Source organism: Phycodurus eques, chromosome 19 (assembly GCF_024500275.1).
Source record: "Phycodurus eques isolate BA_2022a chromosome 19, UOR_Pequ_1.1, whole genome shotgun sequence".
Taxonomy (NCBI): Eukaryota; Metazoa; Chordata; class Actinopteri; order Syngnathiformes; family Syngnathidae; genus Phycodurus; species Phycodurus eques.
Window position 1 is genome coordinate 6073795 of NC_084543.1, and position 23209 is coordinate 6097003.

General features: G+C 45.8%; 1 protein-coding gene across 1 annotated transcript; it reads right to left on the reverse strand.

Moving 5' to 3' along the window:
* Positions 1-121: 121 nt before the first annotated feature.
* Positions 122-22006, reverse strand: prr12a (proline rich 12a). Its single transcript, XM_061705788.1, is given in 16 exon segments — positions 122-1429; positions 1517-1612; positions 2693-2824; positions 3698-3795; positions 5404-5523; positions 5613-6052; positions 6279-6412; positions 6507-6623; positions 7021-7526; positions 11007-11685; positions 11813-12034; positions 13750-17154; positions 17156-18450; positions 18719-18880; positions 19612-19769; positions 21309-22006. Coding segments are annotated over 16 exon segments (7782 nt in total). The 5' UTR covers positions 21392-22006; the 3' UTR covers positions 122-1294.
* Between the last annotated feature and the right edge of the window lie 1203 nt (positions 22007-23209).

Genomic DNA, 23209 nt, shown 5'->3' on the forward strand with positions numbered 1-23209 from the left:
TCCAGCACACAGCTGGATTTCTACACGAGTGGTGACTTGAGCACTTTTATACTGGAGTAATGAGTTTCGTAAAATTCCATGTTAAGGATTCTATCTAGAGAATCATAGAGAAACTAAACGGTTTGATCTTTGCAGGTTTTATTTGTTTCTCAAATACAGGAGAGTTAATGTACAGAATGACAAAGAATATCATCAAGAACTGTACAATATTTACACGCCTTTTTTTCCTTTTTTTTAAATGGAAAATTAGATTGTTTTCAAAATAAGTATGCACATACATCAAAATGATAAAAATGACATGACTATTTCCTTTTTAAATATTACCTATTTATACTCCTTCTTCCCACACGGGAAATGGACAGTTTACTTCTTTTTCTTTGCATCTGCATGAATGATGACTGAACTGAAGCACAACAATGTAAAGTTTCAAATACACTCCCCACACTTTTTTCTCTCCTTTTTTTTTTAAATTATTATTTTACACCCACTGTATTTGATACATTATGTCTGTCTTAATGTCTGTTCTTAAGTGTTGAGGGGAAGACAGCTTGGATATGTGGGTCACGATTGTATACTGAAGGTGTGGACAATATAAAGTATTTAAAATGTTAGGGCAGCAATCCAGCGCTTGTTAAGTTAAAAACCTCCTCATATAAATAATAAAAATGTTTATATATTATCACACGGCTGAGTCGTGCTGCCCTTCACGTAGCACAGAATGAGAGAGAGACACACACATCTAATGGTTCGAGTCCATGTTTACGCTGCTCACGGCACACTCCACACGCAGTTTAAAAAGCATTCTCACCCTCTTTCAGTCTTTCCCAAAGCCAACAGCTGATGTTAGTCTTTTCAAAAAAATAATTTATGTAAAAACTAAGCAGTAATAGTTTCTCTTCGAGCTATTGTCTTAATGACGCACAGTTAACGAGATGTTAGTGGCTCCTCTGCGGGCTTGGCGTTGCTCCTCGCTTTCCGACCTTGCGTTCCCATTTCACGGGTGGTCAAATTCCTCTTGAACCGCAAGTGACCCCTAATCTGGTTGGGTCCCACTCCTCACAATGAAACGCATTTCTTTAGTCATTGTTCAAGAAAAAGAAGGAAAAAAAAAAAGGAGGCCATTGTTTCTGAGCCTCCCTCGAGTTCATCAAGGGCTTTGAAAATACATCCTCAGATCTTTGAGATTTGAGAAAAATTGATGGGTTGGGGGGAAGGGGGTCTGTACAGTGGGATCCATCAAGTTCATTATTTTTTTCTTTTTCATATCCTCCGACTTTAATTAATCTCATCCCTCTCAGGCTTTGGTGCTGAGCGTGAGCAGCTCGATGAAGGAGCCGAAGAGCGTGTCCAGCCAGCTCTGGTTGGCCATGCACTGCTGCACCACTTCCTCCTGGCCCGGGTCCTCTGCCGCCTGCTCGATCGTGTTAGTCTGCGAAAGGTGGGACGGAAACACAGCTCCTGAGACTCGAGCACGGCTGCATGTTAGCTCTGCGACATGAGAGGTGGCCGAGCTTACCTCTTTCTTGCACTGTAAGAACGTGTGGTATTTGTAGTGATGCAGGGAGTGGTACAGACTGTAGATTCGATATGAGTCAGATGTCAGCTTAAGGTCCTGGAGAAAAAGAGCATATTTGAAACTTTTTACACCAAGTAGAGGTTTTATTCCTAAACAGTATATTTAACATTATTGTGAGTCACTGTAATGTTATGCAGTATGAACATTAGCTTGGTGCTTAAATATAGGAAACTTTAAAAAAAAAAAATGTACTTCAAATATTCAAAATGTATTAGTTAAAAGTTCAAAGCTGTACCTCAAATGTTTACAAACAAAGTTCTTAAAGATTAAATGAAAGTATATTGCATTTAAAAGTTTGAAAAGACTGAGCAGCACTTTGAGAATCACTGTTTTAACCAATTCAATAGAACAGCAAAAGCTGACAGATTACTGATAAATACAGCACGTCACTTACTTACTTACTACACCTACTTACTTTTGCTCCCTTTGCAAAAGAGGGAGAAGGATAATAATGACTGTTAGCGACGCACCAAAACTTCTGTCACCAACTGTTTTCGGGCGAAAATGGCCCAAAAAGTGCATTTTCAGTTTTTGGCCAAAGACTTTTGTCACCGAAACACGCGGCCGAAACAGGGTGTTGTGATGAGGCAGGTAAAAAAAACCTTTAAAGCAAGCACTCTGGGCGGGCTAAGCAGTGCGAAATCCCGGTCTCTGTCGTGGCTGGGCAGCCGCAGGGCACTGCATTAGAGCTCAGGGTTAAGATTGGATATTGGAGGAATAGAGGCGGGGGCTGATCAGAGTTAGCGGTGCCTCACGCCGCCGTGGCCGCTCAGGGTGTACCTTGGGTGGCCACGCATGTGCCGCCGACCCGCTGAACTGAGCGAAGGTGGGCGGGGAGCACAAAATTCCCCCGCCGCGGCGGCCGGCCTTTGGCCCGGGGCGAGAAGGCTGCCTGGGCACTGAGGACTGCCTCGCCAGCGGCTGTGATAGCGTGCGCATCGCTCAGTTGGAACCAGAGAGCTCACGCTGTAACAAATTTTGCAAAGTGCAGAAAATGATCCAGCCGAGGATTTTTTCTTTTTTTGTAGGTTTTTAATTTGATCTAATTTCTTTCAGTGTTTCAGTTTTCGGCCTTCCGGTTTCAAGGTACCCAAACTTAAAATATTAGCAGCACACCTGTGGTTTAGGCAGGGTTTTCTTGACTCTGTTGAGGGTCTTTCGGTTGTAGGCGTCTCCGCTGAGCCGCACCCTCACCACTCCCGAGTCCAAGGGGTCCACGATGATCTGGGGGTATGCATGCACAACCTCCTGAGGAAGAGGATGCAGCAAAACATTAGGAGCTGTGACACACTGGACATCATACAAATCGTCATTTTAATTACACAGATGTACAGACGCTCCCCTTGTTATGAACATTCAACTTACGTCGATTCAAACATACGAACGCTTCCATGTACCAGTTCCATCCAAGTTTGAGACGAAAATGATAGCCGAGGCATTTCCTCTTAAAGAGAATATGTAGATTGTAATTGATATAGATCAGTGATCTCAAAACGTGGTTCGTGAACAATCAATGAATTAAATGTTCAAATTGTGTATAATCTCACAGTGGCTTCAATTTTTTTTTCCAATCCAGTGCAGTAAATTTGTTAAATACAGTTCAGTTGTATGTTATTTAACTTTTAAGTACAATACATTTACATTTAATCTTTAGAACAGTTTTATTTCAAGCATGTATTTACCTTGGGTAAAAAATATTTAAAACCACTGATGTAAATGATATATAAAGGTCGCCATAATCGGAGGAAGCAAGCACGTTCAGAAAAATGAGGCACGAACATTTTGCTTGGGTTCACTCTATTACAGTGTTTATTAAAAATGTTTTAGTATTAAGAACCATACACTGCTGAGACTGGACTGACTCAGTTTTCAACAAGAAATGCTGGAGACCTAGAGAGCAGGCGCTAAGGAATATGTAGTGACAATGGAAAACTAGCTAAATAATCTACAAACAATTTGAGATACGAACAGCCTTCTGGAACGTAACTCGTTCGTAAGATGGGGAGTGTGTGTATTTAATGAGTCGTTGACAGACGGGTATGATTGACACACATTTGGCAGCAATGCCGTCAAAGTACATCCAGTTACAGGAGACCTGAAGGACAGTTCAGAGCAGATTACCTGATGCGGAGAGCTCATGCTGACTCTCCTCAACAACCTCCGCTTCTGTTCACTGAGGATGCTGTCGATCTTCCTCATGGGGGGGAGGTAAAGCTCATCTGGCGGCCAATCAAGGTAGAGAAGGTATCATTAGTCATCATACACCAAACTGCCACTCGCTTTAATACACAGGCTGACCCGTGGCGGCTCTTCTCTCGCTCCTCATTCTTTCAACAGATTCTATTTTGGTCTCGTATGTCAATAAATATAACAGCGCCTCTGCCAAGGAGATTATGCAGTACTGGGACTGCCATTTTTGTTTGCTCGTTAGTGAGTAGGATTGCACAAAAACTAACCAACCAAATTTATTTGGCATTCATTTTAATGACAGGTGCAATCCTACTTCAAATTTGCTTTGCCAAAAATCTGTGATACAAGCACTCGATGGTGGCAGTGAATTTAAGTCAGTTTAGCTTACAGCTAGATAGTAAAGCAAAATATGAATGATTATTCAGGATTTTGGGGTGGCCAGTGGCCGTTTTCCACTAAAATATACACACACCTGCACTCAGCTACAGCAAAATCACGGTTCCACATTTAGAACCAAAACAAGTGTATGCTGTACTAAGCTGACCTTGGCGTCACATCTTACCGAATGATGCGTGATTGGTTGAAAACAAAGAAGTGAGAGATGAGAACAAACTTCTTCTCTTCTCCTGCATTGCCACCCAGTGTAGAAACTAGAACGTAAGTGCGGTAGTTCAAAGCATGCAAACGACACGGGCCATGTCAACTGTTTATTTTAATCAATGCCACGGGCCGCTAAAAAATAGACGGCAGGCCGCAAATGACCCCCAGGCTGTAGTTTGAACACCCTGGAATAACGTATAGCATCGGTGTCAGAATGGATATTTGAACACAAACTATGGAGCAACACAGGTAGACAGACGATATAACAAAACTCATAGGCATACATTCCTTGTCCTCTGCAAAGAACGACTAATATTAGTACTCATAATGTCCATTGAAGTAAAAAAGATTTATTGCTTTGCATTTCATTTAGTTATGTCATTATTGCTTGTTTTGATATAGGGTTATACTTATTAAAAAACAATAGGGGTTTGCACAAATCGGCGGTGACTGGAATTATTCGAGTGGGAGTGAATATGTGATCAGTGAGTCAAAGATATCATAGTACTTTACTCTGAGAAGAGCTGCCACACCACATTTACTTTAAAAAATACAAAATAATTCACGATTTTTAGCCTGTGTTTATGGCCGACGCCATTTTGCCTTACTGCGCATATTTTATGCACATACGCGCAGTTGGCCTTGGTGGCCGCAGTGGGGGGACAGCGAGACGATGATCTCTGTGGAATTAGTCAATGGATTGCCGAGCCTGAGGAGCTGCACGGATATTGCCAGAAAGGAGCCATTGCTGGAGGGGGCTGCACGAAAGAGGGAATGGGACAGCATGGCAGATGACCAGAGCTAGCAAGCTAGAAAGAACGCAGCTGATCCCAGCCAGCTATGATTTACGGCACCGACAAGCACAAAACCAACCCGCGTTCTACCTATGGCCATGAAACAGCGAGAGATCTTGTAAGCAATTCGCAAGTCAGCCATTTTAAACCAAAAAGAAAAACTTTAATTACTGCCGACGCACTTCCGGTTAGATGTAATCTGCATTTTGTTGCCTTGTGACGTGTAATGACAATAAAGTTTACCATCTGTGTCCTCCAAGGCTTGGATCATGTCGGGATCCAGAGCTGTGCTGACGAGCATTTCCACGTAGCTTCGGAACATTTCCCTCATTGCTCGGTTGTTCACGCCGCCTTTCACGGGCACTAAGTACAGGAGGAGTACCTTTCATTTTCAGCCAAAATGTACATACAATATGTCAACCTTGTAAATCAGTAAAACTAAAAGATCTTACTTTCATTCTCACTAGCAGCTTCATCCGATGAATCCGAGTCTGAAGAGGAGGGAGCTTCCTTCAGCCACTTCTTCCTCTTCTTGGGTGGTGGTTCTGCCTTTACCTTGGTAGGTTTGGACTTCGGTGGGCGCTCGGGTTTCTCCTTTCTTTCCAGTGCTTTCCTCTCGTCCTTGGCCCTCCCACGTTCGGTGGCTCGTTTCTCTGCTTTGTCCTGAGCCGGTTGCACTCGCTGATCTTTCTCCGCCTCTCGCTCTTTCTCCTTGGCCTTGGCCACCGCAGCTGAGGACTCCTTTTTCTCCCGTTGTTCTTTTGCCGGCGGTGGAGTCGTTCGCAATTTCTCCTTCTGCTCCTTCTCCCGCTGGTTGGACGGGGTTAATCGCTCGTCTTTTGGTTGAGCTTGGCTTGCGGGAGGGGAAGCCATTCTGGGGAAGGACTGGCGCCTGTGACGCAATGAAAAGTTGAATTAAAATGCCCAATAATGAGCAATCTGTATTCTACAAAAGCTTGTTATTAAATGGACGTTGTAAGCAAAGTTCTACAGCAAAAGCTGGTCAAACCCCAAAGTTATGGTACCCGCCTCTGCTCCCCTCTGGTAATTCCTTCAATTTGACTTCCTCAGCCTGCAATAAATAATGGTTGAATTGTCATGATGACAAAGATGTGTACCTGAGAACAGGCGCAGTCCTGCGCCACGGTCTTCGAGAACAGACTCTGACGTAGTCCTTCTTATTAACGTTCTCCAAAAACTTGACATAGATGCGCTGGTAACGTCTTTTGGCATCTCCAAAGTAGCCAAGATACTGAGAGAGGAAAATCTTACATCAGTCAAAGGGCTTCCACCCTAAAATAAAGTTAGTAAGCTGAGTAGTGTGCAGCTTCCTGAGGTGACCTCACATTGCTTGTGGCACAGAACTGTCTCTGTCCATCTTTGATCTCTGGACTGAACTTCTGCAGCAGGGCTTTCTGGACCCTCCAGATGGGTGGAGGCTCCCGGCCCGTCTGCAAGGCCAACTGTTCCGAGAAAAACATCAGCATGACACGGTTAATAAAATTGTGTTCGCCCCTGTCAACGATTTAGATATTTAGATGACATTCAATAAAACAAACAACACAAATACAGTTGTTGTTGCTACAATGTTTGGCTTGTCCCATTAGGGGTCGCCAGAGCGACTCACTTGCAATATATGTGTGGCACAGTTTTCAACCCACCCATTTTTTTGGGTCGGGAATCAAACCTGTGCCATCTGCACAAGAGGTAGCAGCATGTACCACTATACTACTACTGTAAACAACACCAAACAGTAAACCTCCAAAAATGGAGTAATTGACAACCCGCCCATAAAAATGTTTAACTGCCTATATTAGGTTATCGGTGGAGGTTCACGTTAGTATATTCAGACACACGTACCTTGAGTGTTCGAATGTCCTCCACACGGACCACAAATTCATCCCTCTCTCTGAAGATGCCCTCGCCGCCGCTCTCGCTGTCATCCTCCTCACTCTCTCCCGCAATGGCCGCATCCTCCTGCTTCTGAGCCAGGTGCAAGTTGGTGTTCTTTGGAGATGGTCGCTCTTCTTCGGGAGAGGCGGCGGACTCGGGCGAGGGTGTCGGAGACTCCTTTTGGGGAGAAGCTTGTGCAGGAGGAGTTGGGGTCAAAGAAGTGGGGGGAGGAGAAGGAGGAGAAGTGGCAAGCGGAGGGAGGGTAGCGGTCAGGAGAGGCGGTGGCGTCTGGGATTTGGCGGCAATGGGACTCGAGGGCTTGGAGTTCTCCTGTTCTTCTGGTGGAGGAGGAGGCGAGGGCAGAGACAGAGGAGGAAGAGGGGAGGGAGGAGGAGATGAGGAGGCAGGAGAGGGAGGGACAGAAGGAGGTTGGCAAGTTGCGGTTGCAGGAGGAGGAATCTCCGGGAGGGACACTGTAAGGAAAGAGATCCATTTGATAGATCAATGGCAAACTGTACAAGCACCGCATTGTATTTAAATCAAAAACATAATTAGACAGTGTATTTAACAAACATACAGGCTGGGCGATTAATAATGTGCCAACTGTTGATGTAAATGTACGTAAAGACCTTGTGGTAAATGCGAGATGGCATCTGCTACTGATTAAAAATGCTAATTTTAACTAATCCTCATGTCAATGCAAAAAATGGCTTCATAATTATAGAAAATGTATAGAATTCCATGAATATTGCATACATCTTTCTAATTATTACAGTAACATACAGGACAGTTATTTTAAACAAAAATACTCCTTATTTTACACTCAATTACATGCAAGTCTGTCAGGGGATACATACTCTGTGCTGTCAGAAGCATCAGTTAAAACATGAACAAATACGGCATGGCAAGATTAAGTCATGGATACTAACAAGTCATGAACATGTATATTCAGAAGCGTAGAAGTTCCTGATTATTTACATTATGTATAATAACATTCTGTGCATTGAGTATGAACTAGACTTTACACCGATTTGATCGGGCTGATCGCTATCGGCCGATATTTAGCATTTTATGCTGATCGGCTGATCGGCTTTAATGTCATAATTCGCCGATCTGATCCGGAAAAGACATGAACTCCGCGTCACCGCGTGCACAGTATATTTGAATCCAAAAGCTAGTTTATTTTTAGCATTGTCGCGTGTCTTGACGTAGTCCAGTAAATATCTGACGGCCAATGAAGTTATTTAAAAAAAAGAAAAGTCAGCGTGTGGGACAGGCAACACGTTGGAGACAAACAACATGTAACGCCTGGATCAGACTACAAGACAAATTTGCTCTTTCACGATTGCACTGTCAGATTACTGCAATAAAATCTACAATCTAAAATCTGCAATCTAAAATCTATTCCAATACAACCGCATCCCGTTTATTATCATTGGGCTTTATCGTCAACTCACATGCGACCGGATACACTTGTTACCGTGGCGACGACAACAAGAGTGGAGCGAGCCGACTGTATTATAAGGACAAAATGGGGGAAAACGTGTGTTGGTGGTCACCAGTGCTCAGGACAGGAGAGGTCGTTCGTTTAAGGCTTGCCTACCTAGCAAGCAAGCGGTAGCATGAACGGTTGGATGTAAACATGCCGCCGTTCTTGCGATTCATGCTCTAAAGTTTCAGGGTGGGTGAAGTAATTTAATTAAAAATAAAGTAATTTAGGCGGTACGGTGGCCGATTGGTTAGAGCGTCAGCCTCACAGTTCTGAGGACCCGGGTTCAATCCCCGGCCCCGACTGTGTGGAGTTTGCATGTTCTCCCCGTGCCTGCGTGGGTTTTCTCCGGGCACTCCGGTTTCCTCCCACATCCCAAAAACATGCATAAATTGGAGACTCTAAATTGCCCGTAGGTGTGACTGTGAGTGCGAATGGTTGTCTGTTTGTATGTGCCCTGCGATTGGCTGGCAACCAGTTCAGGGTGTACCCCGCCTCCTGCCCGATGACAGCTGGGATAGGCTCCAGCACGCCCGCGACCCTAGTGAGGATAAGCGGCTCAGGAAATGGATGGATGGATGGATAAAGTAATTTAATTACAGTAAGTTAGCACCCATTATTTCTGTTATGTAATGTGGGTTTTACCTGACTGATTAGAATACACGATCTGACTAGAGCAGTGATTTCCAACCTTTATGGAGCCAAGGAACATATTTTACAAGTGAAAAATCTCACGGCACACCAACAAACAAAAATGTCACAAAAAGTGGATACATTAATTTTTTGAGCAATTAAGTACAGAAGTACATACAGTAAATGAACAGGTCATTTAAATAGACACATTCCTCCATCTTGTGATCGTTTTTTTAAACTTGCTGATCGGTGATCGGCCCCAAAAATCCCGATCGTGTAAAGCCTAGTATGAACAGGTATGAGCTGTGGTGGGGAATAACCAAATACATATAATGAAAGTTTTTTCAGGTGTCTATACTTTATTTGAATATTTCTTTTTCTGAGGTTTTTACATTTACTCCCTACATTTGCATACAGCTATCGATACTTTCTACTTTCGTCAACTTCCACAGATGACACGACATGAAAAGGATGTAAATAGAGAGGTATAGTCAACTGCGGTTGAGATTTTGATTGATTAATTGAGATCTTGGACAGCAGCGTCGTGGAGCCTTGTGGAGGAACATAAACCAGGGAGCTTTAACAACAATGACGCAACTGAATTGACAAAGCAAGACATTCCCCATTAAAGCCATAGTTTAAGAGAATTGCTTGATGTTGTCAGCATATCATGTTGTTTGGAACACGTTTTGATCGATGATCCAACGTTAGCTAGCTCTCAAACAACAACATGCATCATCTAACATGATTTTGTTTCTTCTCAGTATTGGAATTATGCAAGTTAGTAAAAGGGGGAAACTATTGTGTGTGCAGAGACGTTTTATTCTTGCACCACGTTATCAAAACCGGTATTGCATGTAATTCATTTTTACTTTTGTACTCATCTCATTCACTTCCTAGAGTTTTCAAAGCAGAGTTCCCCATTATGCCAGCCATTTTAGAGCATTTTGAATATATTGAATACACAGAATATTGTGTCAACGTATTCTATGACAATATAAGCACTGAGCCAACTAAAAGAAAAAGCAGACTCTTCTTTCGTCAGAAAAAAAGTTAGTTTCTTGCTTTTAATCAGCAGGAAAACATGGGTTGGTTTCACCCAAAACACTTGACTGGTTCCTGACCAAAAAGTAGAGAAAATTAGCTTTTTGTGAAAATAAACATGTCACATGAAGAAACATGATCAGTGACTGACACTAATATTTTTTGCTTCTGTGACACTTCAAACTATAAAACAACAAAAATAAGACTGAGAAGGGGCTTTTGATGGGAAAATATTAAGATACAGATATAAAACTTAGAAACGAGCGTTGGAGCGGGGCTGACTCACCACATGTCTTAAGAGCTTTTTTACACGGCGTTCGGCATTTATTTCTGACATTTAACGTATTAGCATTTATCTCCCTTGTAATTGACGTGACAAGCTGAGATTCACCCCCTCATGTTTATCTTCTGCTCAAAATCTGTGCTGATCTCAAATCCAAAGGAATGCAACTCTACCATATACAGGTATCTGTTAGTTATTACAGTAGTGTAGAAACCTGCATTTCACAGACAAGCTGGGCAAGACCCTCTTCTATACCTAAAAAACGTACTTGACTATTATATTCATCGGTGGCAGTCAATAGTTGGATTCAAGTTGACAGATATAAATATCCACGGCAGTGATGAACTAAGTACATTTCAGAATCTGTACTTTGTTTTACCTTAAGTACACAATTTGAATCAGTGCTTATACTTTTACCAGTCTTTTTTCAAAAATATCTGTACTTCTACTTAAGTACAGACTAGTACTTTTGCCACTTCTGAGTATGAGTGAGTGAAGCCTTACCTTCAAGTTTAGGGGCGCCTAGCATCTCCAGCTGCGGCTCTCTCTCCTCCATCATATCGCTCTCCTCATCCCCTCTAGAACTTCTCTCGTCGTCAATCTCCTCATCCTTGTTCACGTCCATGTTTTCATCCTCTGGATGGAGGATGCAGGGTTCATTCGGCTGGGGTTGTGCGTGGGGCGTATGAATGTCAGTCTGAGGGCTAAGGGTCGGGGGCTGCAACGGGGGTGTCAGAGGGGAGTGAGAAGGTTGCGCCTGAGGTGGTGGAGGCGGTATCGAGTGATGGATGTTTGCGGTCAGTTGAGGAGTGTCGTACAGGGCGGAAATGGCTGAGGAGATGCTCTTCTGAAGGTCTTGGTTCTTTCCGACCGAGTCCTCCTCATCTGAGGAGAACGACGGTAGGGTCTCCAGGTTCCTCTTCAGCTCGTCCTCCAAGCGCTTAGGGCTGGGGCAGCTGCCTAGGGCAAGACCACCATTACCTTCACCATCCCCAAATGGAGGTGGTGGTGGAGGAGGTGCTGGGGATAGTGGGCGCAACCCTGATTTACACGGGGAAGTTTCACCATTGTCAGCTTCCATTCCGGGGGAAATATCCAAGCCTGGGGGTCTCTTCCCTGTCTTAAGGAAGTCCAAGAAAGAAGCAACCAAGCCAGCCTTGGACTCAGGGTCCTTCTCATCACCCTAGAAGTGACACATAACGAAGATTTGAGATTTACTCAGCTCAACATACTCAAAAACAACTAGTAGCATAGAAAACTGCAGCAAAAATGCTTCAATTCAATAGTTATTATTGAACAGTAGTTCTTACCCTTTCCTCCAGACCATCCCCATCTATTCCTTCATCCATCATCTGACTTTTCTGCTTGTTTTTATCCTGCGCCCTGGTGCTTTCAGTGCTACAAGGACCAGGACTGAGCCCAAGTGAGGGGGCTGAGCCTACTGAGCCATCAGACAAAGCAGGGTCTGTGCCAGACAGAGAGTCTGTCCTCAGCAAGGCATCAGAGGAGGACATGGGAATTGGCAACTTTATCTATTACAAAAAAAAAAGAAAAACAAATATGATAAATTATTTGGAGCAGACATTAATTAAACATGAGCATTGAATTGTTTAACGTCTTGAATGGTGGTCCTTCCTTTAGGATTTGCAAAGGCCACCAATGGAACTGAAATAACTGAAAAAGCTTCATCCTATTGAAACAGTGGCTCTCAAACTGAGGTCCAGGAACCCCCATAGCTCCAAAAGCCATAACTTGGGGGTTCATACGCCGTGTCAAAATTTTCCAACATTTGGATAAAATCCCAACTTTTGCAAAATGCGCACTGTGTCTTTGGCAATGTTCAGCGCAATTTACTCAGTACCGGTAATTGTCTTCCACCATGCGCCTTTCTTGTCATACGAAAAACAATGAGAGAATGTTTCACTCATGTCTGTTTCCTAGCTTGAATAAAACTCACTCGTCGCTTTTTTCAAAAATAGCTAGACTGGTCAGAAAAAATACTAAATACAGTGTCCAACTCACTTAAGGGCCCGATTGACGAAACATTTGGACATGCAAATATGAGCGCAATGTTCATTGCTCACGCAAACAGAAAGGAAGCTGATCTACTAACCTGGCGCACCCAGGATTGCATCTGCTGAATGTCATTTAAGTCATTTGTCAAACCTAAGATGAATTGCAATGGCAAATTTTGCATCTGTAAATACTGTGTCTGAAAGACAGGCGCAAACCCGCACGAACAGCAGTGCCAGTGTAGTGCGGCAGGGAGAACTTTTCCACAGAGTAAACATTTCTTAAAATGCCAAAAGCAAAATTTATCCCAAGGTATCTTCTATTGAGCAATGCAATTTTGAAGTTCATGAATAATCTGAGGATTGATTTGGAGCCAGTCACAATACAGACTCATTTCATTTCACCTATGACAAAACTCCCTTCAAATCTGCAATTCATTGTGTCTTAAGTATTTTCAAGCGCACTGTGACAAATGGTGCCGGGCTCTCCCAGAGCAGTTTTTCTGGTGTGCTGTCCAAAGTTTCAAACACAAGATGGATGGATACCGCTAATTCAAACGCACTCATGTGGTTGCTGGCTTCCCCCAAATTATCGGAGCAATAGATTTTTTTTCTGTAACCATTTGTCTTCCACTCACACTTCCAGTTCCATCACTTCAAACTTAATTGCGTTTGCACTTGCATTCTTCCCCCAAATTTTCCATGGTAAAAAAAAAACAGAGTATGAGTGGTGGACGCAAAACTCTCTTTTCAAATACGGCTCTCAGCAACTTTCACACTTGTTGCCAAAAAAGCACGCAATCCATTAATATGAGTGAACACGCAATTTAGTGCCCAGTGATTTGGATCTTGGTAAAAAAAAAAAAAAGAAGAAAATCGCAATCTTTGTAGCTTCTGCTCACAACGGCCGACTACAGAGAGCGAAATCTGTTAGTGTGAACATGCAATTTAGCGCCCACTATTTGGGATCCTCAGGCCCTAAGTTGGCAACACTGACTATGCTTTTGTGAACTAGGTCCTTTCCATTTGCAGCCATGTTATTAGTGCAAGCAGTACATATCAGCTAGCGAAAGTGGATAATATTGAATTTAATTCAATTGAATTTGGTTAAATTCCTGGAACTTTAATTGAAGTTAGGATTATGACGGGATCCGTGGAAAAATGTGTTTCCTGTCAGGGGTCCCTCAACCCGAAAGGTTAGAGAACCCCCGTTTTAAATATGTTGTGCTACTAACCTTCAATGGTGGGATCGGTTCATGCTGTTGCTGTTGGGGCTGATGATGAAGCTGCTGCTGCTGCTGCTGTTGCTGTTGGTGGTGGTGATGGTGATGCATCTGCTCCTGCTCCTTCCCGCTCATTTCCATGTACATATCCTCTCTCCGACCTCCTCTTCCTCTGCTCCCGCGGCCCCGGCCTCTGCCTCGCCCCTCCACATTGAACCCCCCTCCGCCACTGCCAACTGTTCCGCCCATTTCGCCCATCATTCCTCGCGGTGTGTAGGGCTCGGGCATGGGGCGAATGCGAGGCCTGCCTCTGGGCCGAGGGGGGCCCTCCCTCTTGGGCCTAGTAGGCTTCCGGCCTCTCTTCTTAGGGCCATCCTGAGGCAAAAGAGAGTGGGCACCCATTTGTGGGTAGCCAGAGGCATGGTAGAAGTCAATGTCACCCATCAAAGGGCTGAGAGAACCACTTCCTCCTCCTCCTTTCCTGCAGCTGGACACCAAATCTGGCAGAAGGTCTGGAAGCCTGCGGCTGTTCAACCTGATGTCAGCAGGCTGGTCAGCTTTATCCTCATCATCTTCAAACTCGTATTCTTGAGCATAACTTTTCTTAGGCAGTGTGTTGGGGTCCCTGCGCTCCTTTAAGAGGTGGAAAGAACTAGATTTGAGGAGTTTCTTTGGACGAGATGAGCAGAAAATCGGTGATTGGAGGCCTCCAGAAACTGCCCCTGTGCTTGTTCCTCCAGGACCGGAGGACAGCTTTGCAGCGGGGTTGTTAGGTCCAGTATTATTCGAGCCCATACCCATAGCTGGGCCCTGGGACTGAATTAAACCAAGCTGTTCAGTGTTAACAGTGGAGGGGAGTTCGTGGGTTTTAAGGGAGTCAAGATCCAGAGTCATTGTGTTGTTGCTGGGCTCTTCCAGGCTATGACAGTAAGGCTCATAACCCTGATCTCCATGATGACCCATTATATCATAGCCAGCTCCACTACCGCCCCCTGGTCCACTGGCACTCTGTCCAGCTTTCATAGAGCCCATACCCTCTTGCCCAGTATGGCTTTCATTCATCTCCTCCTGCCCTGGTCCTGCACCACCAGCACAACTTGACTTGTAGTCCTCTGCGCAAAACATGTCTTCCATGCCTGGAAAAAAGGAGCGGTCCTCATCCTGGAGAAGGGAGTCAGGAAAGCAGATGGATGTTAGGGGAACAAAGCGATTACTTTGTTGGGTTTGGTCTTTCTCCACTGGGCTGACCGTGTCAAACTGGTGTTGCTCTGAGCGCTGTTGGTCTAACTGGCTCTGTTGGGGAGTGAGCTGGGACGGCAGTGGCTGCTGCGGCTCAGGCTGAGGTTGGGAATGTCCCGGGGCAGACGGAGGGGGTATATGGTGAGGGTGTGGGGTCTGTGGCTGGGCGTGAGGGTGGTGAGAATGGGCTTGCTGGTGCTGAGAGCTAGGGTGCTGCTGTTGCTGCTGAGGGTGGTGCTGTGAAAGGTGGTGCATGTGGGAGGGGGTGGGCATGGCGATTTCAGGTTCAGAGAGGAAAGAGTGGAGTTCAGAGGCCGAATGTGGCTGTGGGTGATGGTGAGACGGGTGCTGCCTCTGCTGCTGCTCCTGCTGTTGCTGTCTATGGCGCTCGCCGCTTCCTCCGCTCCGTCCGCCACGTCTCTCCTCTGCAATCGCTACATCTGTGCTGGAGGTCTGAGAAAGAGAGCGCTCCAGCATGTCCAAAGATGAGACCACTGAGCTTTGTTTGACTTGACCCTGTTCGTGTTGATGTGACGAAGGTCCATGGTTGTAATGAGCCGCTGCCACCTCTAAAGCCTGCGACTGGAGTTGAAGCTGGAGCTGGGTTGTTTGAGACTGAGCTTGAGCTGGATGTTTAGTCGAACCAAGTCGTCCACTAGCACTATCCATCACAGCTTGCTGTTGACCAATGGAGTGCTGCTGCTGTTGGGGATGGGAGTCAATCTTGTGGTGCTGCTGATGCTGTGGGTGGGGGTCCATTTCCGGGTGTTGCTGATGTGGTTGGTGGGAGTCCATTTTATGGTGCTGTTGGTGTTGCCGATGAGTGTCTAGTTTGTGATGTTGCTGTTGATGTTGTTGATGCGTGTCCATCTTGTGGTGCTGTGTATGAGACTCAAGCTTGTTGCGAGTCGTATGGGACAACACAGATTGGAGGAGGTGTGGTGACTGGTGGGACTGATCTGTGGGGGAGTCCATAAGAGATGCAGTGCTTTGAGGCTGAGAATGCTGTGGCTGGACTTCCGGCGTTTTCCGTGGATAAGGGATTTCAGCGCGCTCCTTTTTCTGTAACTCCATCTGGTTGTGGGGTGGTATCTGTGAATGTGAAGACACATGCTGATTATGTGAAGAGTGTTGGGGAGCAAGGGAGTGCTGTGTATACGGGTCCCCTCGCCCATAGTGGACGACTGAGCCTAAGTTGTCATGGTGGAGAAGGTGCGAGTGCACTTGTTCAACACTGCCTTGTCCCCCACTACTCCTGCTGCTCCCAACGGGCCTCTCGTTCCTTTGCTGTTGTCGATGATGGTGTTGCTGCTGCTGTTGTTGTTGCTGCTGCTGCTGCTGTTTCTTCAATGACATCTCCAGCTGACTGTCTAGCCCGGAGATAGACCCTCCAGATGTTGCATTACCCACCCCAGAAGAGGATGTGGCACTGTGGGTGCGTATGACACTCTGGGGGTGATACCTTTCTTCAGAGGACTTTCCCATGTCATAGCTCAGCCCTTTGTCGGCATCAGATGTTGGTGGCGCTGACTGAGGCTGAGGCTGTGTTTGCTGCGATGTCTGTTGGGGCTGCTGTTGGGGATGGTGATGAGAAGCCTGGGGAGCAGGACTCGCTTGTGCCTGCAGCAAGTGCTGAATCAAGAACTCATCATCATCATCTACTTCCTCTTGAGATCTCTGAGAACCAACTCCGAGCATTGACGTGTCAGCCTTTGTTTTAGAGGCAGTGGCGTGATAAGACTGAGGTTGGGAGCTAGGACCTCTGGTGTCAGTGTAGCCCTGTGGGGAGCTTAGGAAAGTAGGAGAGAGAACAGAGGAGATGTATTTATTTGAACCAGCACCTCCAGGAGATTGCGTGGGACATGCTGGCACCGGGGAGTGCAGCCCTGGGCGGATAATGCCCGAGTTTCCAGATGGGGAGGGACTAGAATCTGGAATATGGTAAGATCCTCCTCCACTACCTCCTCCACCCCTCTCACTGGTAATACCATTTCCTGCCCCTCCTCCTGACCCAGAGTTTCCACTTGCAGTACCACTACTGCCTCCTCCCCCAGATGCTCCACTACCTGATGAACCACTTGATCTTAAAAGCGCAGGGGAATGGCCTGGGGCACCATAACCTAATGATGGGCTTCCAGCTCCACCCAAAGAAGAGGGAAGTGATCCATAAGCAGAATCAGGCTCCATATATATCAGTGGGATATGACTGACTTCGCCCTCCTAAACTTCCATAGCCTTTTCCACCAGTACCTGAGCTAAGGTCCTGGGCTTGTGGGGAACTGAAACCTCCATAGGACTGAGCAAGGTGAGAAGTAGGGGGCTGATTTGGGGAATATGACTGAGTCTGCTGCTGGGGTGGGGTCTGACCAGTAAGAGTAGAGGTAGGGGTTTTTACAGGGGGCACAGGAGAACCATAGCCAGAAAGGCAGGATTTGGGGAGGGATTGAGGTGTTGAGGTGGGAGGGGGCTGTTGCTGCTGAGGGGTTGGGGGAGGTGGAGCTGGTTGAGTGGGGGGTTGCTGCCTGGAGGGGGCTGCACTGGAGCTTGAGGTGGGGATTGAGTTGGAAGGGTGAGCCCCTGGGGTGGCAGAAGATGATGAAGAGGATGAGGAGGTAGATGATGCAGAAGGGGGTGTGAGAGGAGTTCTTGAGGACGATGCTGAACTTGCAGAGGAGTAACCACTGCTGGAGCTGCTTTTGGTACCTTTCCCAGCAGAGGAGGAAGAGGAAGAGGAGGATGAAGAATACGGAGGCTGAATGATTGGGCGATACTGCTCTGTACGAGAGGAGGCTTTGTGGTCAGATGAGGGGCTCTGGTCACCCAGCGGGCTGCAAGAAAGGCCAGCATGCCTGTGATGGGTAGCTATTTGTTGGTACCCTGCCCCTCCACAGCTGAGGTAGTGCTGTAGGGAGTGGGCAGCGGAGGATGAGAGTTGCGGCTGCGCTGGGGTGGGCCGCTGGTAGTGCTTGATAACGCTGTCCTGTCTGGGCACGGCCCGCTCCTGAGCAGAGTTGGACTGGGACTGGGACTGAGCTTGGGGCTGGGCTGAGGAGAATACTGAGGCATTATACAGCTGGGAGGACTGGTCCTGGAGCTGTGATGACAGCAGGTTGAACTGGTGAGACTGCAGGTGCCTTGCAGAGGATGCCTGGGCTGATGAGGCACCTGTAGGGTCTTGGCTGCCCCTGTAGGCTGCTGCAGCAGCGCCCTGCGAGGACAGGAGTCTGTCAAAACCCAGGCTAGACTGGGATGGAGCTTTGATGTGTAGTAAGGGGTCATGTGGGGAGAGTAGCCCGTTGGATGTGGGGCTAAACGTGGGTGTGTCCTGGAGGGAAAGGGAGGCACCGGGAAAGGAGCGGCTGGAAAAAGATGCTGGATGCTGATAGGCTGAGAGAGCAGAGGAGGAGGGGAAGGAGCCTGAGCCAGGAAGCGCTCCAGAAATGAATAATTCTGGAGGAGCAGGTGTGTGCATCGCTGTTCAGGAGGGGGACAAAAAAAAAAACACAAATGAAAAATTACTCAGACTCCATTTAGTTATTACCTCAATGCGAATAAGAATCATATCCTATGTATTTTTTTTGGGGGGCGGGGGGTTATATTAAAAAAAAGAAAAACAATCACCACATACAACACAGTGCAAGCTGGATGATAATAGAAAAGACAGAAGGTTATTTAAATGTCATATTGACAGTGGGGCATGTTTGAATGTCAACACATGAGGGAAGAGTGAACACAGCCCCACCTGTCTGCCAGGATGGTGTGCGGAACTGGGAGAGTAAGGAGGAGGCGGAGGGGGGAGCCTGGGGACCCCGAGATTCCAATGCAGAAATCAGATTCATGACTGAGGCATCAGGGGCCGAGGGGCTGGCATGGTGCAGGCCAGTGTCAAACAGCCCCGACAGACCTTTTAGAAGGAAATATCATGTAACATGCCTTCAAAATAATTTGAATATGTTGAAGAGAAAAACACCATTCTCGCAATGATGAAACACATGATGATTATTAGCAGCTATGCCTTTACAACTTTGTTACCCACAAGCCCCATAAGGGAAAGAGAAGAGTGACCATCAAAAGAAAAGCCTAAGATATGACAAGTTGTCAATACCTAGATAGGGCTACTCTACAGTACTGCATTTAAATTCCATCTACTTTTATAATAAAATGGTCGCCACAATGTATCTTATTACAATATAGTCCTCAGATTTGATGCATTTTGCATATTGACTATTTTTACTACAAGCGGACAGTACTTACACTTAAATCAATGCCTCAGTAATGGATTTTACTCCCACTTATAGCCTGCAAAGTGATTCAGCAGCAGAGAATTATTTGAGCCTAAAATCACAATTGTAATGTAATTATTCCCACAGAAGACAAATGCAATGTTTAGGGTTTTAATTAAACACTTTTATCCTTTTTTATATGAAATTAATATAACTCTATATGTGGTATTGCCATTGCCTCCAAGTCAAAAAGTATAGAACAATGAGAATTTTATTTGTTTTCTGATCAATCCCAGCTGGATTTCTTGAAGTGCACATCCCAGCTTGGACTTGCACGGCCAGTTGGCCACACCATAGTTCATTCCCGCGGCCCCTAATGTTGGGGACACGGTAGGTATGACATTTATCTCACCCAAACTCCGTCCAGCTGCTCCCCAAGCCCCGCCTTGTCCGGAGCTCCCTGGGTGGTGATTGGTGGCATAGCCCTGCAGAGGGTGTGGGGTGGCGTAGGCTTGGCGGTGGAGGAGCTCAGACTCAGGGTGGGATGATCTGGAACTCCCATACACAAGACTAAGAGGAGGAGGAGCGGAGGACGATGAAGTATCATTAATTTCAGAGAACATTTGCATAAACATCAGCTCGCACCTAAAAAAAAAAAAAAAAAAAAAGGTGACAGCCTCCCTCCAAAATCTCATGCCATTAAAATGTGTGTTTTAAATCTCAAATCCTCACATGAATGTCATCAAGGCTCTTGATTCCCTTTCAACATTGACAATCATTCAATGTCAATGTCACAAGAATAAAACTCGACAGTGGCGTTTACATTATTCATAGCATTACTCTTATATAAAAGAGTAATAGTGATAATAGTTGTGTATTGCAACAGATATGCAAACGTGACGAGTGACGAGTGTGGCATGCATGAAGTGAACATGCAGTGTAGGCTGATCGTTTGTTAACATGTTAGCAATTGTGCTGGCTTGTTGGGAGCACTGTGCACGGCAGCGAGGAGAGCAAAGCAGACGCACGGCCTTATTATGTGTGTGCGAGGTCGGCATTTTGGGGTGAAAATAAACCAGATTAGTGTACCACATCTATCTTGATTAATATAAGAACAGAAGAGACGAGCTATTCATTGATGTGGCTAATAACTGGATGCTACGGCTCGACGTATATAAACGGGTAAACATCAACAACGGTGCCTCTCATTTGGCCGAAGCATCGCGTCCAAAAAAGGATGCAATAGCTTTTAGAGTTCGAGGAGCGGGGGTGGCAAAATGTGCTGGAAGCGGCTAGCTAAGTGATGCTAGCAGGCCGCAATTGACTTCCGTGCAAAGCTAGCTCGCATGCTAACGTTAAAGGTAGCAGAGGTCTCATGAACGATTCCAGCATTTCGTACATTTTATCCACGTCGAAATCATGATAATCATCTTAATTCTTAAGCCTCGCTGACCTTATTGTTTTTATTCAAACAATTAGATATGGTGGGAATGGTATGATTTTATTATGCAAATGAGCCTACTATGAGCCCACCGCAAATCATCTCCAATCATGTATGGGACAGATGCCGCAAAAAAAAAAATCTATAAAAAGTGGACATTTTCAGAGCAATCCGTGCGCGCCCTTCCACATTTTTTTCCCTTTACGATGCACCATTGAAGATGGTTCCACAAATGCACCCTCCAATTCTTGTTGTTATCTGTCAGGAGGGGGCTGCTGTGGAGCTTTTGCAGCATTCGAACCCATTTATTTATTTATCAGAGCATGTACAGGCCTGCAAAGTGAAAAACCTGTGGAGACGCTCTACCACTTCCAATCCACCATCTCCCACATCCAGTTCTACCTCAAATCCAGTGTCTGTCAATCACATTCAATTCACCCCCCTTTTCCTTTCTCCACCCCGCCCACCCCCACGACACGCACACCGCTCCATTGCTGTTGATAATCTTATTACTATGCAACTCTTTGGGATGACAATGCATCGATGTTCCGAGTGCGTGTGTGGAGCGTGAAGCCAATGGCGACAATTTGTTTACACGGGGCAACACGGTGCCCTGCCATGTTCGGCACTGATGCATGCATGCACATTGTCTGGCTGGTGGCTATTACCTTGCTTTGGCCGACCTCTCGTAACTCCATCCTGCTCCAGCGCCCAAATCGCCGAACCCTGTTCCGGGATAATTTCTATCCATCTATATGGGGAGACAACCGTGTGCGAAAGCGACGTCGCAAGGCGGGGGGGTGGAGGGAGGCGGGGGGGGGAAATCCAGTCTTTCCCGAGCTCCGTTTCAGGCTATTTTCCCTGGTTTCGTAAGCAAGTCATCCGGAGTGGAAAACAGCATATTGAAAGAGAAATGGAGGGGAGGAGGAGAAAGCTGGATGAAAAAAGAGGGGGGTCTATGGGGTTATATTCCAACCACGTCGATAAAAGACAGTCTTCCTCATTTTCCTCCGTCCACGTTTATCATTTCCACGAAAGTAGTCCAAATCCGGTCCCGCTCATGATGAAGATGTCGCGGATTTGGCCGCCAATGGGCGAAACGCTGATGAACATTTGATTTCCAACGCGTCCCCCTTTTTTCTGTCGCTCTCTCTCCTCTGTGGTGCCTCCTCCCCTTTCTTTAAGCTAGTCTTTTTGGCTACGCTGCTAGCGCCATGTAAAATATGGCAAAGGAGAGTGGAGAGAGCCACGTCGGTAGCGAGCGGTCCCCCGACAAACACTCACACACGCACAACACAGGACGGGCGAAGAAATCCCTCAATTTAAATGTTTATCCTTTTCATGCAAATATCCGCCACCATTGAGCGCCCCCCCCCCCCCACAGCCCCCGCCAGTATGCTAACAGCTAGCCGCAGATGCTAGCTGTCAGGAAAAACGCATACGAATAAAAGTGGCTTTATTTCGCCCTCAATAAATGCTAAGTGCCCGAGTTGGAGAATTGTGCTATTCGATTAAAAAGCGCCCGCAAACGGAGAAAGATACTGGAGTGGTTAGAAACAACAAAGCGAGCGAGGAAGCGTAAAAAAAGCAGGCCGCTGTTTTTTTTTTGTTTTTTTTTTATACATCTTTACTCATTTTCATCCGGAGACGCCATTTTTGAAGGCGGCTCTCTCTTCGTCCTCCCGTTTCGTTCCCTCTCCTCTCTTCGCTGGTTCCCCGACTCTTCTGCTAACCAGCTCGGCGTGCTTTTCCACATTTTGCCATTATTGTCAGGCTAATGATGCTATAGAGACAAAACGGGACAACACACGGAAAGTGTTGTGGTAAACATTTGGACAAATCTGTGCCTATTCACATTACATTTTTGAACTAGCTCTCAAGACAAGAACTCAAATATATCCCACAAGAGGCCCATTTAATAAATACAACAGTCATGCATGGTGAAGTTTACTGAGTGCTCGTATGCGACTACACAGCTATTTCTTTTATCTGGAGTGCCTGTCTGAGGTGATAGACTCTACATGCACTACATATGTACGCCAGTAGATGGCACACTAGAGCACGATCAAGGTACCGTACTCACTGGCCAAAACAATAGGAACACATGCACATCTATAATCAGACACAATACAAGAGCTATGTAAGTTCTGTCAGTGGGTGACAACAAAGAAATGTTTTAGTATAAAACTGTTGATCAAGTTGCAGTGGTGGGCGGTTACTCCGAAACGTGTATGTGGATGTTAGATTTATTTTTGTTTGTCTCACCATATTTGATCCTCTGTGTGCTGCTATGTCAAATTATTCTGCTCAGGACAATGGCCGATGTAACCTGTATTTGGTCGAATGGCTGCAGGAGTTCATATTTAAACTACATTTTCATATTTTAGTTAAGTACTAATTTATTATTATTATATTGTTTATGTTTTATGTTCGATATTATGTGCAGCACTTTGTTACAGCTGTGTTTGTGTTTTGTGTGTGTGTGTGGGCTCAATAAATAAAATTGAGTTGAGTTCCATCCTCTGATTGGTTGGTCAGAGCAAGCCAAGTTCGCCTCTCAAAACACATC